The sequence below is a fragment of the Monomorium pharaonis genome, chromosome 9 (assembly GCF_013373865.1).
Source record: "Monomorium pharaonis isolate MP-MQ-018 chromosome 9, ASM1337386v2, whole genome shotgun sequence".
Lineage (NCBI taxonomy): Eukaryota > Metazoa > Arthropoda > Insecta > Hymenoptera > Formicidae > Monomorium > Monomorium pharaonis.
This window is the reverse complement of record NC_050475.1, coordinates 20,502,442-20,522,114: the sequence shown is the minus strand read 5'-3', so window position 1 is coordinate 20,522,114 and position 19,673 is coordinate 20,502,442. Positions and strand designations below refer to the sequence as shown.

Sequence of the window (19,673 nt, the reverse complement as noted above, 5' to 3'; positions counted from 1 at the left end):
AGGGTTATTGGAAACCCGGTTCCAAAAAGGTTGCAAAGTTCATACGCAAATCTGCGTGAATTACCTTTAGAGATGGTTTTATAATTAGAGAATGCGAGGTTAATTTCGTTAAGTTCGTGGGCGCGTTAAGACCTTTGCTTTCTAATCTGACTCCCGGAACTTCTTCTGTGTGCGTAAAGTTTACCGCTCGATATCTAAGTTTGATTCTACTCTTATCGTATTCTACTCGAGCGGAATGTGTTTTTGTATTCCCTAAAGCCGTTTTCGCAGAAATTTGCCCGTTTCTCTGCCCGCTTGAATATTGCAAGATTGATCGTTAAGCATTCACTTACGTTGCTTACGGAAATTTTCGATTTACGTGACCCAATTTTGTACAATATTTACATACAATTTGAGATGTATTACCCAAATTTTGCAATCCTCCCGGAAGTGATATTATTGCGCATATTATTGCGATCTTGATTATTCGACGAAATATTCGTTCCAGTTGAATTCGTGTTGGTTAAAAATAATGTTTTGTTTGATTATCAGTGATGTCACTGAGTCTACAACGGTCAGCAGTGTGCTCGATTTTAATCAATTGCAAAATGCAATTACAAAAATCAATATCAATACACAAAGTCTCGGCAAGCATCGCTTCTGTCCGTTTTGTACACCCTTAATGAGAATCGAAGGAGTTCTGTGCATACCACGATCGGTTCTGAAGACAGCATCACCACTTAAGCAAAAGCTTCGTGGCAGAGGGACGGCAAGAGGAATGGAGGATCCTCGAACCGTTTTGTTCGAAATGAATACTACCCTTTAGAAAGTACTAGCAGCACAAAACTCGCAAGCTGTAGCACAGTTACATTATATACAACGAAAGTCGAAATTAAACTTGAGAAACGCGAAAATGAAGGGTCGAAGAATGCGAGAACAAGGGTTGAGAGAATTTCAACACAAGAATTCGTGATAACCGGTAAGAGCCAGTGAAAAATGGTTCAATTGCTAGGCAACTTATTCGTCGACATTATTAACGATCGCATTAAGAGAAACGTGAAAATTTTCTTCTCGGAAACTAATGTAAAATTGTTTTAATATTAAATATTTATGTTAACTCTTCAAACAAATTCTACAAAAATATTTATATATATGGTTTATATATATATATATATATATATATATATATATATAATAAAAACGTTTTGAAGTTATTAACTCTTGAAAATTATAAAACATTTATAAAAGATTCAGATTAAACCTTCTAACAAAGGAGAGCCAAGAAGCCACGTATCCCCACCTTTCCTCTACTAAAAATCAATTCGGCAAGAGTAAAATTTAAGGAAACCTGTTTGCAACACACAAAACGTATAAACTGTATAAACCAAATCACAAAACAATTATTTTTAGTTGCTGATAAGTAATTGCTTTTAATAATTTATTAAAAATCTAATAAAATCTTTCTCTATGTGTATTTTAATTGTAGAAAAAGATAATCATAATTCTGTTATTATAAAAAAATTATTTTGTGTTAAAAATACCATGTTTAATTGGTAAAACAATTGTTAAAATATTTTTCTGTTAAAATCTTCCGTTCATATTTATATTCTTCTCAACCGAGACAAAACTCTCGCTATCGATTTGTCAGCATTTCTTTTAGAAATAATTACAACTGTTAGGGATTTTTAGAATTTTTGCTTAATATAATGACTGAATCGACCATCTGCTTACCATACCACTTGCACCAAATGTCACTTTCAATCTCTTGTATTTGACATATAGTGTTTATAACAAACTGTTATGTGAACATTTCATAGAGCATAGAAAGTATTACACGTACAATAAATAAAACATTCCAAGTAAAATACAGAAGTCACAAGGATATCATTTGTAACGTGACGACATCATGATGATTTATAACTCTGCATTCTATTTAAGATATAAATAAATTTTATAAAAACAGAAAACTAACATTAAATAAATAATATAGAAGGTTTCCAATACTTCACCTACATGTCACTTTATTTTTAGATAGTATTTCTTAAACAAGAGCTAAAACTAAAACTTTAAAAGCTTAAATATCAAATATAAAATCAAATAAACTATCAATTAATATAACAATTTTTATAATACTGTTTCATAGTCTGTAACAATATTTTCGCAACATAATCAAAGATAAATGTCTAAGAAATTAGACCCCAAAGCTGGTATAATAAGCTTATATTTTTTTTCTTTAACATTTATTTAAAGATTAAATTATTTACAGTTTTTTTAAGAAAAAGTAGATCTTAAAGATGAGCATCAATATCTAGTTACAAATTGTATTTTCTTGTTGTAAGTAACAACATTTATTTCAGATAATGTTTATTTTACTTAATAATTTAATAATTTAAAATTTAATTTTGTCTTTTTATTGTCTATGTACAAAGCCAAAAATATTATTTTATTTTTTGTGTGCCAAATTAACAATAAAAATGTAAATCACATTTAATCGTATTTCAATCAGTTTATATAAATAAATTTGCTCATTTTATTTATTAATATTTCTGAAATTTGACCTGTAATATAAAATGTATTTTATATTACATTTTTTTTTCAACTATATATATATATATATATATATATCATATCATATCATATTATATCTTTATTATATCTTTTTTAAACTGTCTTATTTTTAATCTTTTTCTTGTTAATACCAAAGTTATAGCTAATATGTTTCTTAAGTCAGTTTTGCTTAAATTAAGTCTGAACATTTATGTTGGAGTAATATTAACTCAATTTAATATTAATAAAACGAATAGTCCACATTATCTTTACCCTACATTCGAAGTGTATAAAGTTTCTTGGCGTAACCTCGGCGCGGCTAACAACGTGCCAGCAACAAAATTCGCCACGTAAGTAAAGAAAGTTCCCGCGGGAGTGATCGCTATCTTCGATTCACCCTTTCCTGAAATCAGCGTTTTCCGAAACGCAATCTCAGAGAATACTCAGGCTCAGACGTCTATCGCCGTCACATATATATCGCTTCGATACCCACGCTCGTTCGCAATTGGTATGTAGCCGTCATTTCGGCACTCGACTGAAATTCTCCGTGCTAATTAGCATTTGCAGCTCGTGGCGCGATTAATCGCACAATTCGGCTGTAATATTCCTGAACGCTACGTTATTTGCTTTAACGCTTCGACGTGCCGAAGTTATTGCGAGTATCTCGGGAGGGAAAATTACTCGCCCGAGGATAAAATTCTTAACATACTTTTTTTCTAAAAATATATATACGTATCTTCGCTATAAAGATTTCGAATATAAAGCGGCGCGCCTCAGCTCAACTTCCCTCATTAATATACGTCGAAAGTTATACGTTATTAGTGCGCCAACTTAACGCACACAAAAGTGGAGTTGATTATCGCGCGCTTGATTACGCCTATTATTGAGATCGGCAGTGAAGAACCGGTGCATACCCCACGGTTATCTGCCACGCGTGATTAACAATTCGAGTTTGCAACTTCGTTAGGTAACCGGCCCGTTTTACGAGCGCTTCATTAACAATTCGCTGGAAAAGCAGAAATGAGAATTCGCGAGGGAGGAGCGGAATGGACGGAGGGGGGCGATGTCCCCCGCGTCTCGGCGTCCCCGACCTTTTATTCGTCCCGCGTGATGCGCGAGCGATTGCGTTATCGCGCGACTAAGAAAAAGAGAGACACACGTAACGGACGTAACGAAAAAGCGGCGCACGTTCGGGTAAACGATAAAAATTCGTGCGGAAACCGTTCGGAGTTTCCGTTGTCTCTTGCGCTTTTCTTTTTTTTTTCCCTGCCCGGTGCAATGAGCACAATATATCGGGGATTTGGACTTTAACGATTTTCCAGCAGTGGTATTTCGCAGTAGTTTGCTCTCGAATGTTGTGCACGTTCAATAAAAGGGAGAAAAAAAGCGCCAGCAATACGCGCGCTTGTCGAGGAAATCTGTGCGGCTATCTTACATAAAGAGAAGGACGTTATTTTAATATTTATTTTCTTACGTTATATGTGAAAGATAGAAATGGAAATCTGCGGGATTTTTTACTTAGTCGTTTTCAAGCCAACAATTTGAAAACATGAACTATAGTCCAAGCAGTTTACTCTGTCGGTATTGTATAATCAGACGGATGGATAAATGATGATGTGATGGAGTAGAAGATAGTCTTTGGCGTTCCTATGAAATATTAATGCTTCGCACGGTGACAATGTGACGAATGGACCAGGCGTCTCTTTCTCACACGGTTATTGCTATTGTACTGTTATCTGTATATACTATGTGTATATTTTCTGCCCCTAAAGTAAATTTCGTACTCCATCGAGCGCAATTAATTAACTTTAAATAAATTTTACTTTCATGAAATTTGAGTTTGAAGATTTATTATAAATATTGATAAAGGCATATAAATATTGGGAGTCTATATAACAATTATTTTAAAAGTGTCAGTCAATTATAGGTCACTTACAATTAAAATAATTCTCATTAATTCGTGTAAATTGAACAAATTTTTTTAATTAGTTGTTAATGTAAACAATAAATATTATAATTTCAAAGAAAAGCTTTAATTGAAATATTCAAAAACCTCGAGGATTCTCTGAAATCTCAGGAGAAATATGGGACCCTTGACGCGACAGATCGTCGGATCCAAATCTCGAGTCTGATTACATATTAAAGATCGAAATTCTCGCGGGAGGTATTAGCGAGGTGAATCGGTATGACGACCGATAGTAAAGTAATAATAACAAAGAATCAGCGACCGCGAAGAAAACCGATATAAATTGCGACAGTTCCCTTATCCATCTTCCATAACCGATATCTCATCGTTTCCGTGGAAGGTCGAATCCTGACGTCTTTCGTGTCGCGCATCTCCTCCACGGCGACGCGTAACTGCACATCTAAGGGGAGATTTAGGGATTTCCCTAGCAAAGATGCTCGATCGCATTTGTCAAAAAGGAGTATTCCATAAGAAGCATCTTTCAATTGCGGAAACGACTGTTTTTTACAGAAAATCCGATCACAAGGAAAAACAAGATGTGCGGAAGTACAAAAATATTAAAATAATTGCTAACTTTTCTTACTATTATACTAATTTACAAAAATATAGAAATATATAAAAAAATATTGTTAAAAATGCAGACAGAGTGTCGCGAAATCTCCAAAGGTTATTCTTAAGATAAAAATAAAATTCTTACAATGATTTTTAAAAGAAGCTATAGCTTCTCCTAAGGCAGCATTCCTTTAGTTTTTGGAAACTGTATAAATATTGTTACACTAGATTAAAGAAATCCACAGTTCATACATTCATAGAGTTTTTTCCTAGAAAATCTAATAAAAATGTCAAACCTAATCTAATCTTTATATATAGTCACGCTGCATATTGCATCTTACAGCATAATGTATTTTTGTAATCAAAAATTGAGATCTTTTCCTCAACACTCCAAGCTTTTTAAAAATGGAATACGTAAATACTGGTGGGCTCTTTAAGATTTTGAGACACTTCCATGAATAAAAATCGATCAGACACGAAATACTCATAAATGTACTAAGAGAGATTTAATATTAAGAACAAAAGAGAAGATAAATGTAAAATGTTATAAAATGAGTAAGTAGTAAATGTAAAATTTCAACAAAAACAATTCCAGAGTTTGTTTTCTTTTTGAGTCCTTAAAATATTAATCAAAATTTATAATTTTATTTCTTGTATCTATTTACTTCTCCTGAGAAAAATTGCCATAGTTACGGAATGATCTGAAGATAAATCTTGTTTTTTAATTTGCGAAAATTTATCTTTTTGAACTTGTCTGGTTTTTGTAGGATACCTATTGTTAAAGAGAACAATTATCCCAGTATTGGCTGTAAAAGCTGTGGTTGAAGAAACATCCGGTGTTTTCGGAACCGTGTTTTGTATCATCCTATTTTATATAACATGTTTATTGAGCCAAGCCTCTCGATTGATTAATGACTCGCGCATCGAGAATTTCATTCAGCCTAACAGCGAGAGGGTGGGCGAATGGGTGGAGGCGAGGCAAGCGAAGGGCAGGGGGTGAAGAAGAGAGAGCAGTACTTCGAGCCAGGCCGGTTAGGGGCGCTACACCCTGCCCAACATGGCTGTCGCGGTCTGATACTTCGCGCGAGTCACCACGCATCCGAGCGCTCGTGCCATATCTGTTGCCAGGGAAATCCAGCGATTCGCGTAAGCGGAAAAAATCACGTGAGTACAACGAGACGGCGACGAGAAATCCGGCGTCGACGTTACATTCGCGAAGATCCGTCGTCGAGACGAAATTTTCGCGTTGAACGAAACGAGTGAAACCCGACAACGTACAGCTACCCTACGTGCGAGTTGTGTACGGTACGTGTATGTGTGTACGTGCGTGCGTACGTGTGCGTGTATGTGTGTGTGTGTGTGCTGTATGTGCGTGTGTGTGTGCGCGCGCGCTCGCGCACGCGTGTGATTGTGTGTACGTTGTAACCCTTCTATGTTGTACAATTGCGTCGGTGTCTCGAGACGCGTGTCTCTACAAGCCGCGATCAATAAAACGATGGCGGAGAGAGCGGATTGTTTTGACACGTTTGTGCGTGTGGTTTCCGCGCGCACCGGAAAAGACGTATACCACCCCGGCATGCCGTTTCGCGTACACGTTTCGTTTCGCAACCGCCCCCTTCGCACATACGTGCGCCACCAACCTCCTACGCGCACCTGTCCCTTTCCGGAAGTGATAATCTGGTGTCTGGCGTTATCCGCCCCGCCGACGATGTCCCACGAGATGTCGCGCGTCGAGAGATTGATAACTTCGCGTGGACGTTTCCCCACGTTATCGTTTATCTATTGGACCACGCCTGGGCGGACGCCTTGCGATCCGGGTGGCGACGTCCTTGGAAAAGTTCGAGGCGTCGAACGTTTCGTTGCGCTTCCCCGCCTCTTATATATGAGAGTTAATAAAAAAATAATAGGATAAACTTCCAAAAAGCCCATACCACCGATTTTTTTTATACTCTAGATTCTTACGTATTTCGACGTACTGATTACGAATATGATAGTGAAAATTGGCGCAAATTTGATTTTCATGGCGAAAACCTTGAAAAAACCATAAAAATCATGGTTTTTTCTATTTATTTCCCTAAATAATGAGAATTTTGAACAATACTTTAGATAAAAGTTATAGATCTCATCGAAATACACATTTTATGTTCTATTGATTTTTGCCGTAAAAATAATAGTTTTTGAGAAAAACTAGCAGCGCCCCGAGGCAGGGGGAGAGTGTGAGTGGACCTCGCTATGCGTGGAAAAGAGAAAGAGGTCGACTACTCCCAGTTTATTTTTATACTCTCACTCGCAGGTGGCAGAATTTACTAGGTGGAAGTAGTCGGCCCCCCCCTCCGCGGGGGCTACGCCCCCGCTCCGGGTAGGGGCCTCAGATGGCTGAAAGTGGGGGTTAGCCGGAGTAGGGAGCTCCGCGTGGAAAGTCACAAACCATTACTGTATGCGGACCCCGTCCCCTCCCCACTATCAAGACCATTTTGGTGCTAGTGATGGTCAAAAACTTATACCACACCTAAAAATAGGTGGATCATGCTTCGCATGGAAAATTCCAATGGTACAGAAAACACATGAGCAAAGCTCACTTCCTTCCAGTATTAACTAATAAAATTAACTAATAAAACTCAAATTGTGTTACATGAGTTATATAAAGTTTTGAACATTTAACGTCGTTTTTCTCAAAAACTATTGTTTTTACAGCGAAAATCAATAGAACATAAAATGTGTATTTCGATGAGATCTATAACTTTTATCTGAAGTATTTTTCAAAATTTTCATTATTTACGGAGATAAATGGAAAAAACCATTTTTATGGTTTTTTCATGGTTTCCGCCATGAAAATCAAATTTGCGCCAATTTTCACTATTATATTCGTAATCAGCACGTCGAAATACGTAAGAATCCAGAGTATAAAAAAAATCGGAGGTATGGGCTTTTCGGAAGTACACCCAAATAATATTACAAATATAAGTCACGCGGCATTGTGTGGAGAACACGTGTGGCGGACGGCAGGTTTACTTACGTTTGCCAATGTCCGCTCAGGTCGCATTTTTTATATTTTAAACTTTCGCAAAACATGCATTTCGTGCCGTGTGAGCGAAGAAGAGCAGGAATTCTCGTTTAGAGTTGGAATGTCATTTAGTCATTTATCCATTTTGGCAGAATTACTTCATTTCGTTTCATTTGTGAAATCGAAACACGCATAAATTTGACTTGAATAAAGCCGAACGTGTTACTCATCGAAAAGGGGAACGCGAAACTCCATCCTTCTTAACCCTCGTGATATCGACTTAGAATGGCAAATACACTCACGTTGTTATTATTTTTATTATTATTATTACGGGGTTTATATAACAAACTTTTTCCTCGGTCATAAAAAACCGATAGAATAATTTCATATTAATTATGATTTAATAAAAAATAGAATAACTTTTCCGTGGTTTTTTTTCGACTTTTTAGCTAATAAAGGAAACAAATTACACGTTTTTTTCGATTATAATTATGATCCTTCTATAATTATTTTATTATGTCCTTTTATATTTCTATTTCCTTTGTGTGCAAAAGAAAAAATAATTAATTTACGTAATTAAAACTAGAAATAGCAAAGGATGTAGAATTACTTATAAACTTGATAAATCAGAAAATATGTACGCATATACATAAATATGTATACATAAAATTTTAACAATTTATCTTCACAATGTGTTAAAAATATTGCTTTATCAAAATCACCCTATACGTCTATATTTTAACAATGTTTCTGAAACATTGTATTGCAACACGTAAGATTATGCAATATTGTTACAATATGGTTGTAAAGTCTTGTACCGTATGAGTACCGACAAACGCGATTGCGCGGAATTACGGAACCACGCTGTCTCAAATATTAAAGCGGGACATATGTCCAGAATAAATTGAAATTAATCGGTCCGTCGTATTTTTCATTTTTTTTTTTTTTATTTACAGAGCCGCGAGTAAACTGTCTCTGACGCGGACATTTGCATTATGCGATTGCAAAATCTGCTTTGCATTAATGTGTCACAAAAATGCGAGATGTACAAAAGGGATTGTTATTTCACCCAAAATAATATCAGAAAGATTCCTGCGTAAGTTAAGATTAATAGCGATCGAAGTGAAACTAACGTTACGTTTCGTGTACGCGATATGGTTGCTCGTCGCGACATAGAGCTGAGCTTTCTCTGCGATCATTGAAGCATGTCGTACGGGTAACACGTTCTGACAGTGACAAAAGTGCAGCCAGAAATTCGACGAATGACCCGCAAACTTTTCAGTCTGAGGCGCTCGAGAGCGTCTCGAGAAACTTCGACGTGCTTTTCACCGAGATATCCAGTTACAAGCGATAATGCACCCTCGATATGTATTCCTGACACGTATGATGGCGGTAGAATAGTGCAAATACGAGTGGTGCATTGAATATTCCGTGCGCGAATATCTCGACGCAATAATTAATGGAGAGCAATTTCTACTTTCTTGTTTGCGCCAAAGTTCTGATGTGACGAAATAATATACGATACGCTAAAAGATATGTAATCAATCCAAATAAAACATATTCAGATTGTTGATATATCGAATTTATAACACCCAATTATCATCAAGTTTCGATGATAATTGATGCACTGACATCAGATCTTTGAAGATTATCCAATGTCGCCATTAAATCATTCTATGATTAATGTACAAATAATTAATATTTTAAGTTCCCAAATTATATTTTTCTTATAATTTAATGTTAACAAAAAGAATTTCATTGTGCGTTTGTTTATTTTTCGTACAGAAAATTACTCTTCCTATAGAAAGAAAAAATAATTTTTCCTTTCTTTTTCAATACAAAAATACAATACAAAATATAGAAGAAATGAGAAATTTTTTTATCGAAAAAGTGATTTATGTAAATGGTTTTTCGTAATTTTCAAAACTAATCTCGAGTTATTGTTTGTTACATTCAAAAATTACGAGATAATCAAAGCTTGGAATTATATTCTAGAACATTTCCAAGTATTGCCACGAAAGAACCAAAGCCTATTGAAAGGACGCCATCAGTCGCCATCTTACTCAACAAAGTCGATACTAGTTCTCATAGATTTTTCTCCTCGGAGCCCTTTGATGACGATGTGTATCCGATTTCACCAGAAGATACCCTCCTTTCTTTATACTCTTTGATACACAGTGATCAAAATTGACAAGGCTGATCGGAGAGCCGGTCATCAAAATTCTTCATCAGAAAAGTATACGCTCTACGACATGCTTATCCAGTTACAGTGTTTGCAATTCTGTCGATATTTTATAATTAAACGGCGTCTCTGTTCACGTTGCGCGAATAATATAACGTTGGATTTTAGTCGTCGACCGGTGGAACGTCGTAAAAGTTTCCTATAATTTGTTGGCCGGTTTTAATAGACGCTTCTATCACTTCTTCGGGTGCTTTTACGCTTCTTCCATTTTTACTGCACACTCTGTCACATTTATTATTTATATGTTCATTATCTACTTAATTTATTATCTACTTCATTCAGTTCAAACGGATCGTACACTTTAAGAAAGTTATAGATAAATTTATAATTTATGACGATCCTCATAATTGTAAGGCACATAATGAATGTTGATAGTATCCTCAAAAAAAAAAAAAGTTTAAATATTCTTGATACTTTCCTTTCATACATATTTCACTCGCAAAGAATTTTTGATGATTAAAAAAATTATTATTAATCTTCTACCTGAACGTTTTATTTTATTTCTAAAATATTTACCATTTTGAGTATTAATATTACATTTTATAATATTTTAAGACTCCTTGTTTCTTAGCCCGAGAACTCCGTGTCGACAATGACGACACAATCATAAATGGCAAGAATAAGAGCTATCACCTGCGAAACGTGACGTGCTGACAATCCAGTTTATTCTTGCATTTTGTTATTCGTTTTGTGCTATTGCTGTAACGTATGACGTATTTGCAAGACTCCTAAAATTACCCGAAAACTAAGATTAGTAAATAAAACATGAAAAATTCATTTTCCGCTCCTTTTGACAGCTGTCCAACTGCGTATTTCGTCATATAACTAGGCTTCGTACGAAACGATTGTATATTAACTGTCAAAGAAAAATATAGCTTTTGGTTCGTATATTAAAAATGTACTAAAGCAATCTGAAACCTGAAGTGTTATTTCATCGAAATATCTTTTTATTTAGAAATGGCACGCAAGAATTCTCAGCATATTTCTCGTCTCTGACGTCACGAATTAAATATGGCTGCGGAGAGTATTCAGGAGTCTTAAATCGAATAAAAATTTATTCCATCAATTTTGCATTATCTGTTCGCTATCTATATTTTGTATTGCATTAAATGTAAAGACGAAATTTACTGTTATTACTTATTTTACTCATTATTAATTAAAATAATTTTGTTTATAACAAAATTTATGTCCCAAAGATGAGACGTTTGTAATAAGTCAATTAGAAATATAAAAATTAATTTTATATTTTTCGATAAAATAATTACAAAAAGAGAGAGAATTATTTTCAAACGCAATATTCACTTGCACGCGTAATCGATCACGCAACTTATCCAGTCAACGATTGTTCTCATTCGTTAACGTATTATGTCAGCGTGTTCTCGACACCCCGGCCCGGAGACGCGAAAAGTTTCAATAGAGAGTATGTGTTTCATGTTGATGGCGCGAGACGTGAGGTAAATGATGTGTGGCGGGCAATGGCGTCCGACAATGTCAAGCATCGATTGTTTCCGAACAGTTCGCGCGATATTTGTCGCTTATTGGAAGCGCATTACAGAGACGTTGATATTTTGGAGGACTATTCATCCAGACGCCCATTAACAGCGATTATTCCGGAAGATTATTTCGCGTTATTTCCGTCGACGTGTGACAACCGATATTCGATAGAAAGATTTTTTTTTTCAGAAGAGAAAAATCTCGTTAGATGAAGTCCACGGAAAACATGTTCTTCTGTCGGATATCGGAATGTCAAATATCCGCCAATATGAATTCTCCATTACATCTAACGACGAGAAACATTCGTCGCGTTCGTTCGATCTCTCTACTTCTCATCGAGAGAGAGAGAAAGTATCGCTCGTATATTTTGTTTTATAAAAAAGGAAAATTACCATTCGTATATTTGTAACGTAAATTACGAGGTTTGAATAAGAAATGAATTATTGGCGCTGTCAAGTTGTTGGAAATTTTCAGAATACCCCGAGTGCGCGATATTTCACTCGCACTGCACAGCTGTCATTAATGCGCCGTCGAGACCCTAGGACACCGAGTGACCCAAATCCACTGGAAATTTTGCGATCGGGTGTCATTGGCATTCCATCGCCGCCGGCGACACAATTATCCCTTACAAAATACGATCCGCGCTGAAAACCCCAATTCGATCGCGGGACTTCCCGTGGGGCATTCAAACGGCGCGTTCGTTTCCCAAACGACTTTTACGGCTACGTCGTCAAAGCGTTAACCGCATTGCTCCCAGCGTGCCGCGAAATAATAAACGGATGTACATTTATATTTTTAACGCTTACGTATTTGAAAACAAACGAGCGGAACAATAGCCGCCACGCTTCGTTTCTCGGCCCTGAAAATCCCGCTTTCTATTTCGACGAGGACGACTTTCGCGGACCCTCTGCTTTTAAAAAATCACGAGATTTCGTTTACAGTAGTAAAAGGAAGGGGGAAGAGGGATTAGTTTGACAGGAACACGTGCCCAGTATTTAAAAAACCGACATAAATCCCCGTTTCATCTACACGGCTCCTTCTTATTCGATATGTCACGTCGATTAATCATCACGACAGACGAACAATGATTGCCTTCGTAAATTATTCTTCGATTTGCGCTTCGATAGAATATTCATAAGACATTCTGACGTTCGTTCCGAAAAGTTTTTAATAAAATCGCATAATGTGCGATCGTCGCCTCACCGTCGCGATTTTCCAAACAGTTCACGTCCTCTTTCTCCTACAGCCCCGTATTTACGTTCTGCAATTAGTGCTAAATAACCATCTGCTTGAGAGAAACGACTCACGTTAGGAGGAAAAGATTTTAATTACAATATCTCTCTCTCTCTCTCTTTTTAATGTTATCTCACAATTAGCAATGATAGCTCAAATTCTCTTTTAGTACGTTGAAATTGCTAGACGTTTTTTGAACGCAAGGAAAATCGAGCGTGACTCATGTGATTCAAGTGGCACTCTTCTCGCAATTTTTCCGGTAAAAAGAAGAACGAGAAAAGAATACGAGCGGGAGAATATCGTGCAATCTATAAACGCCGAAACGTATTCTAGCAAGACTGAGATGTAAACACACGGCGTTACTGTAATGGAACGAAAAAACAAGAGTGAAAATGCACCGAGCGGAAGACGAACGCCAACTCCATAGATGTACATACATGAGAGATTGCCAAGAGAAAAAAAGAGAGAGAGAGAAAGAGAGAAAAAGAAAGAGAGAAAGAGAAAGTAGGAAGAAGAGAGAAGGGGGTCGGTTGATAGGTATTCCTGGACAGAGATGAAAGTACCAAGGGGTGGATGAAGCCAGCTGAGAAGGAAACTAGGACGAGAGGTGTTGGCCCAGGATGGGAATGCGTTGGTACTAGCTCGGGCCACTGACACGCCGTCCAGTCCTGCGCAGGAGAAGGGAAAGGGGCAGGGCGGGGGAGGGGAGGGAGAGAGAAAGAAGGGGGCGTGGGAGGATGATGGAGGGTGGAAACGCGTGGATTCTCACATCCCTCCGTCGCGCCGAACGATGCAACCTACTTTGTCGCCTGTTTCATTTGTGCGATAAAACGTCACCCCATCCGTCCATCTTATCTGCCGAGCGGTGATTTCTGTCCAGATGGAATTTTTCATCAGAGTTTTACACTCGGCCGTTTGGTCGGACGCGCGAGTTACATTTCGCATTTCCGATTAAAACTTGGCTCACCTCACGGAGCTCACGAATATCAAGCTGAACTCTTTTATGATTAAACGGAATTGATCATGCATAATGAATTACGCTTAATGAGCGAGTTCCTTCAATCTCCGTTGCAATAAAATTTTCGTTTCAGATTTTCTCAATCCCTGGTTAAAGTCGAGGCTTTTAAGCCCTCGTGATTTTTCGTTCGAGCGCAATGGTCTCCGCGTTTTCTTCGCAATTGCACGCTAAAGATCGTAAGTCCGAGGGAAGCGAGAGGAGAAGATTATTTCGAATATCTGCCGAGCGCGCCTCGACAAATCCCAGTAGCGCGACTGCTGACATGTCCGACCGCAAGCAGGCCTGTTCCACTTACGAATACATATCGGAAAACTGGCTGCTCTATTGTTCCCGGACTTTGTCAAGGGCCGCAAGGATCCGGTGACACAATTTGAATGTCGGCGTAGAAGGGCTGGCCTTAGGTGCGACTTACTCCACTTGCACAGAAACCCGCGCGCGCGCGAGAGAAAGAGAGAGAGGAAGAAAGAGAGAGAGAGAGAGAGAATGAATGAGAGACAATCGAGAGGTGATCTCTCCGGCTCGGTCTTTATTATCTTATCGATTTATCTAGCAGTTCTGCTCTCAACACGACGACGAAGACCGACACTTTAATCTTCCATGTGTTTATCCTGATTTACTTGCGAGATTCGGAATCTCGTTATCCGCCATCCATCACGCTCAATAATGAAATTCAGTTAATTAATGAACGGCAACTTCAGTCTCGATCCAGATTAAAGTGCTAACGTGCGCACGTGACAAAATCTCTATCGATACAGCAATATTTTAATGGTAATTTAGAGAGAGTTGTCCGATCTTATATTTTATTTGAAGCGCGAAGACGATAAATATTACTTTCGCGATGCCGTCGCGAATCGAAATGACAATATCGAGCGGGCACAACCTGCCAGAATCATCGTTCAGGGCTCCTCGTCCTCGATTCCCACGCCGACCTCTCCTTTCCGGAAGGAGCTTAAGGGCGGGGTTAGCTGTTCGCGTCTGTAAAGTCGGCCGCAAATGCACCAAGTCGAGTGGCGGCGGTACGTCGACCGCCAATATCCGCAAACTCGGTCAGTAGGTCAACGACAGATGCATCCGGTGCAGTTGCGTGATCTCGCGGGTATAGAGTAACGTTCTCGTTCCCGAGCCATCTATTTCGAAGCGAAAAATTCGAAATTGCTATCGATTATCTAAAGAGGGGAACGAGTTTCTATATTCTTGCACGTTGCGCCCCCCCATCTTGTCATCTCATCCCCTATCAATCCCCAGCTTTCTTTTCGTTCTTTTGCTCTTGCACTTGTCTCTAATCCCCGTTTCAATTATTACGAAATTTTTTTTTGCCGTTTGATACAGCTCTCAATTCTTCCCGTCATTTCTTTAACTCAAATTCTTAGGTATTAAACATTCGGAATTGCGTTCTGCGCAGCTATTATTTTCAAAGTTGACTCAGGATGTAGGATATCGAATAATTTCATCCGCCGTAAGAATCCTCGGAAATACCCATTACTTGCGAAACGGCTTCTCAATGAAAAACCCATCTCGCGATTGACTCTCGAATTGAAAGCAAAAAAAAAAACCCACGATCTTCCGTCCTTTCCGTAGGCCACGAGAACGAAGAAATTCGTCAAGCTGGCGCCGTTCAAGCTCCGTTTCTCGAAGATGCTGAAGTCGCGCAGCTCCGGCGATAGTCGCAGCGACAGCGTGGAATCCGAGGAACAGCAATCGAAGCAAATTAATCAATCGTTGCCGTCGGGCACAGACGAGTTTGCGGATGCACCCGAGGCGGAAACGGACAAAAATTGTTTGTCGGTTAGAAACGAGCAGCCGATCCCCAGCTCGCCCCCGCCCTCGTACGAGCACGTTCTCGAAGAGGTGAGTGAGAGTGCGCCGCACCTTCAATCCGGGATTTAATTGATATCGCGTGGGATCGGATATTGTGTCGCCGACACGATCAAAATAAAACGCGCGCCCGACATTTTCGACCGAAAACCACGTTTGCGCGACCCACGTTCGATTCCAAGGATTACGCGTAGGAATACGCGGTTAATTAATCCTACGCAAAAACGGAGGGGGGAAGGGAGGGGACCCGCGGAATACGAAGTGCATGGCCCGAAGTGCCCCCGAGGTCGATCGTACCCACGAAATGGCTCGCCGATGGAAAATGCGAGACGCGAGATTAACGGTCGGATGTATGTACATTGGACGTAGATGTACACCGCGTGTACAGCGTAGTCGCCTGTGATCCGTCGTGCGACAGTTCGCGCCACGTTGTCGCACACGTCGCAACGGAACAAACAAGTCGCGTCACACTACAGACTGGCTGTTGCCAGTAGCGATTACTAGCCACGGGCTGCACTCTCATCAAAGCGTTCCGTGTGCATTCCACGTCTCCTCTAATAATTTTTAATTAACGAATAAGATAGGGCATTTATTTCCTTTCGGCTTTCTACTGAAAAAAGGCTTACATTATTAATACAAATCACTGCAAGTCTTAGGGATTTTCTAGCAATTTTTATATTTGGCATCCAAATTGAACGACCAAATTTTGGAATCTTGGACACAAGGCTTTATTACTCTCGTTACCTTCATTTGTGCACCCCATCTGTACTATTTTAAAATTAACTCTGCCATATTGAATCCGCCATGGTAGATGTAAAATTTTGAAATTTCGAAACCAGAATTGTAAAAAACGGTTCAAAGAATTATAAAAAATGTAATTTTAATGAAAAAATTTTGGAATCTCGGTCATCCGAAAAGTTTGCCATTCTCTTTCTTTATTCCGTTGATTTTTCAGTTTTTTTCTTAATCACGAAAATTTTGCAATTTAGACACGAATGGAATCGTCAGCCAATGCGCTACGAGAGGCGAGGGAGGAGGAGCAGGTTTCCAGTACAGAAAAGAGCACAGAGAACACCGAAGACGGGGGTGACGACGACGGGGGTGGCGGTCCCGGGGGTGGAAACAGGAAAAAGACCAAAGAACCGAAAATACATCATAAATCGAGCAAAGAGTTCTACAAGGCAATGGCGAAGCAGTGGGGCATAACTTGCAAAATGAGCGATCATTGCAGATGTTTGGATTGCCAGGTAATACGTTTGTAAGGACACACACGTTGCTCCGCTGTGATTCGATATACATATTTCCGAATAGATTCATCGAAGTCTCGAAAATTCGAAATGTTCCGATGATAAAATGTACAAACGTCGAAAAATAAATTTCTTTTTGTTTTAAAACTTGGAACTGACATTAAAAGAGTGAGAAAAATTGAAATAAGAGCTTCATTTTGACGACTCGGCTCGCTCAGTTTCAGTATTCGCGAATTCGTGAATCGTCATCACGCCGCAAAACACCACGTTCTCTCTGTCGCAGAGCCACTACTTCGACTGCGACTACGAGAAGGACGATAAGACGAAGGGTGACGGCGGCCTCAGCGCCGGCACGCCGATGTTCATCTCCGAGGTGATGCACGGCACCGCATGCGCCCTTCTGTAAAGCCGACGCGTTCTTCCGGTTCCGGTTCTCTTCCCTCGACTGGGGGAAAGACGTCTTGGCTGATTACCACACGCACAAAACGGCAATCAGCGCCTAAGGAACGAGGGGGAGCTTCTTCACGCATTTATATTCTATACAAAATGCGCGCAGCGCGTCGGTGTAAGACGTCTACGCGTATTTCAACGTAAGAAAAAGAGAGACGAAAAAAAAAAACCAGAAGCTACTCACGCGCGCGATGAAATGCAAGGGCCTCGCGTACGATGGTGCAAATTATTTTATGACGTTAGACTACTAAAACTGCGTAGAGCAACGCAGAGTACATCTCAAGACAGGCGCTGTGTATAATTGCGCCGCTCTTGCGCGAAAAAAAAAAGCAAGAGATTTAGTTTTTCTCCGCGTAAGAGTCGCCCACTTATCGGACATAAAGTAGAGTAGAAGGAGACGCGTTTGAGCGACGCAGCAATTTTAAACAATTCGAGTATTACGCCTCTTCGTCGAGAGGGTTTTCGATCATCTTTCTACACTTTTGAAGAACTCTTTTACGAACCTGAAGAACACTGAACCTATCTAAGAACATAGTGAAAATTTTTCTATTGCCGTGTACTCGAACTGTTCAAATATCGTCTGACGTTCAAACGCGTCTCCGTCTCCCTTACAAATTTATTTTCTCAGCATTCGATGTAATTATGTGTCATACTACCCTGCGAAGAGCCACATTGACTAACGCAACGTTTTGCAAAACCATTTTGTGGCAACTTTGCGAAATTGGCGACGCCAGTCGTCCATCCTTACTGTGACCGGCACTTAAAGACTAAACGTAGAATGTCATCGGAATGCGCTTTATTACTGTCAATTGCATTGCACTCGTTCCAATTGGAATTTTACGACAGAATTTTACGATGGGCATAGAGAGAAACGAAATAAAGCGCCTCAATTCAATATTCAACTTTCATTTTAGACCTCATTGTTTCAGCAATTCATTAACTACGAAATTAATTTTTACAATATATTTGACATTTCTTTTTTTGAGATACGAAGAAATGGATAGAATGAGATTTTAACTTATATCAAACTCTTAACTCTTCCGTTTATTTATTCATCTGGCATGCGCTCTAGCATATTATATGAAGAAAGAGAATCTCCTCTCATATCAGGGCACGAAAAATCTAATAAAATTCGCGTATATGCATGCAAGGAATCGGTGTTATTTCGTTATTGACATACATTTCTTTACATATTCTGCTGTTTAAAAATTCAAATGATAAAGATCGTCTTACGATTGAAATTGTTTTAACTCGGCTTATGCATTCAAAATACATTCATGGTTATTGAATTCATTAATGTTTCATATAACACTCTAATTACTTTACAGTTATTACTAGTCGCGCTCAGCAGACAAAGCCGAGGTGAGTGAGCGCTCAGTGAAATTTTATTATAATTAGTTTTTAAATCCAACGAGGAACTAAAAGTAAAAAAAAATTATATTAAGGCACTGAGTGCTTATTGATCTGCTTTGTTGAACGCGCCCATTAGAGATCGTTCCATGTAGGCTTTAAGACCTAAAGTTTAGATTAAAAGATGATAAGAAAGTCGAAACGTACTATTTGTGATCGACCTATTTCAATCGGCCGTTTTCCAACGCGAAATTGTTCGTCCAGTGTTGGAGCTTCCAAGTCTGTACACTTTTTAAACTTTATAATTTCATTGTAAAGAGTTTTTGATATTACGTATACTATATAGATATCAAGACTAATTTGTACACGCAAAAAAATACTGCACTGAAAAAAAAATTTACTAAATTGTAATAAATATTTTTTCAAATAGCACCAAGCGGAAGTTTTGTAAAAAATAAATAATATTTATTTTAAATAAGATATTATTTTCTATAATTTAGAAAATGTATTATACATTTTCTTAGATTGATAGAGAATGTATAATACATTTTCTAAATTATAGAAAATAATATCTTATTTGAAATAAATATTATTTATTTTTTACAAAACTTCTGCTTGGTATTATTTGAAAAAATATTTATTTCAATCTAGCACATTTTTTTCAGTGCGTATTTAAATATTAAATGCTTGTTTCAAATATTTTATAAATTTATATATCTGCAAAGCTATTATTATAAATTTATCATAAGCATCAAATTTATTCAAAAGTATAATAT

General features: G+C 38.2%; 2 protein-coding genes across 4 annotated transcripts in view; one reads left to right on the top strand and one right to left on the bottom strand.

Moving 5' to 3' along the window:
* LOC105840057 overlaps nucleotides 1-19,673 on the bottom strand; it is a 100,831-nt gene that overhangs the window by 61,322 nt on the left and 19,836 nt on the right. The gene's annotated exons all lie outside the window — the stretch shown is intronic.
* Nucleotides 5,993-18,971, top strand: LOC118644185. 2 transcript variants are annotated; one of them, XM_036292383.1, is made up of 4 exons: nucleotides 5,993-6,208; nucleotides 15,614-15,883; nucleotides 16,840-17,097; nucleotides 17,381-18,971. In XM_036292383.1, exons 1-4 carry the CDS (start codon nucleotides 6,008-6,010, stop codon nucleotides 17,501-17,503), a joined length of 852 nt encoding a protein of 283 aa, XP_036148276.1. In that variant the 5' UTR covers nucleotides 5,993-6,007; the 3' UTR covers nucleotides 17,504-18,971. The 2 variants fall into 2 exon arrangements, with proteins under 2 accessions (XP_036148276.1, XP_036148277.1); XM_036292384.1 differs by lacking the exon at nucleotides 5,993-6,208 and adding an exon at nucleotides 6,216-6,349.

Bases quoted from the DNA above. Each gene is read 5' to 3' on its own strand.
- LOC118644185 (XM_036292383.1), top strand. From the start codon at position 6,008: ATGGGTGGAGGCGAGGCAAGCGAAGGGCAGGGGGTGAAGAAGAGAGAG. The intron at 6,209-15,613 runs GTGAGTACAACG...TCCTTTCCGTAG, and splicing joins GCGTAAGCGGAAAAAATCAC to GCCACGAGAACGAAGAAATT. The intron at 17,098-17,380 runs GTAATACGTTTG...TCTCTGTCGCAG, and splicing joins GCAGATGTTTGGATTGCCAG to AGCCACTACTTCGACTGCGA.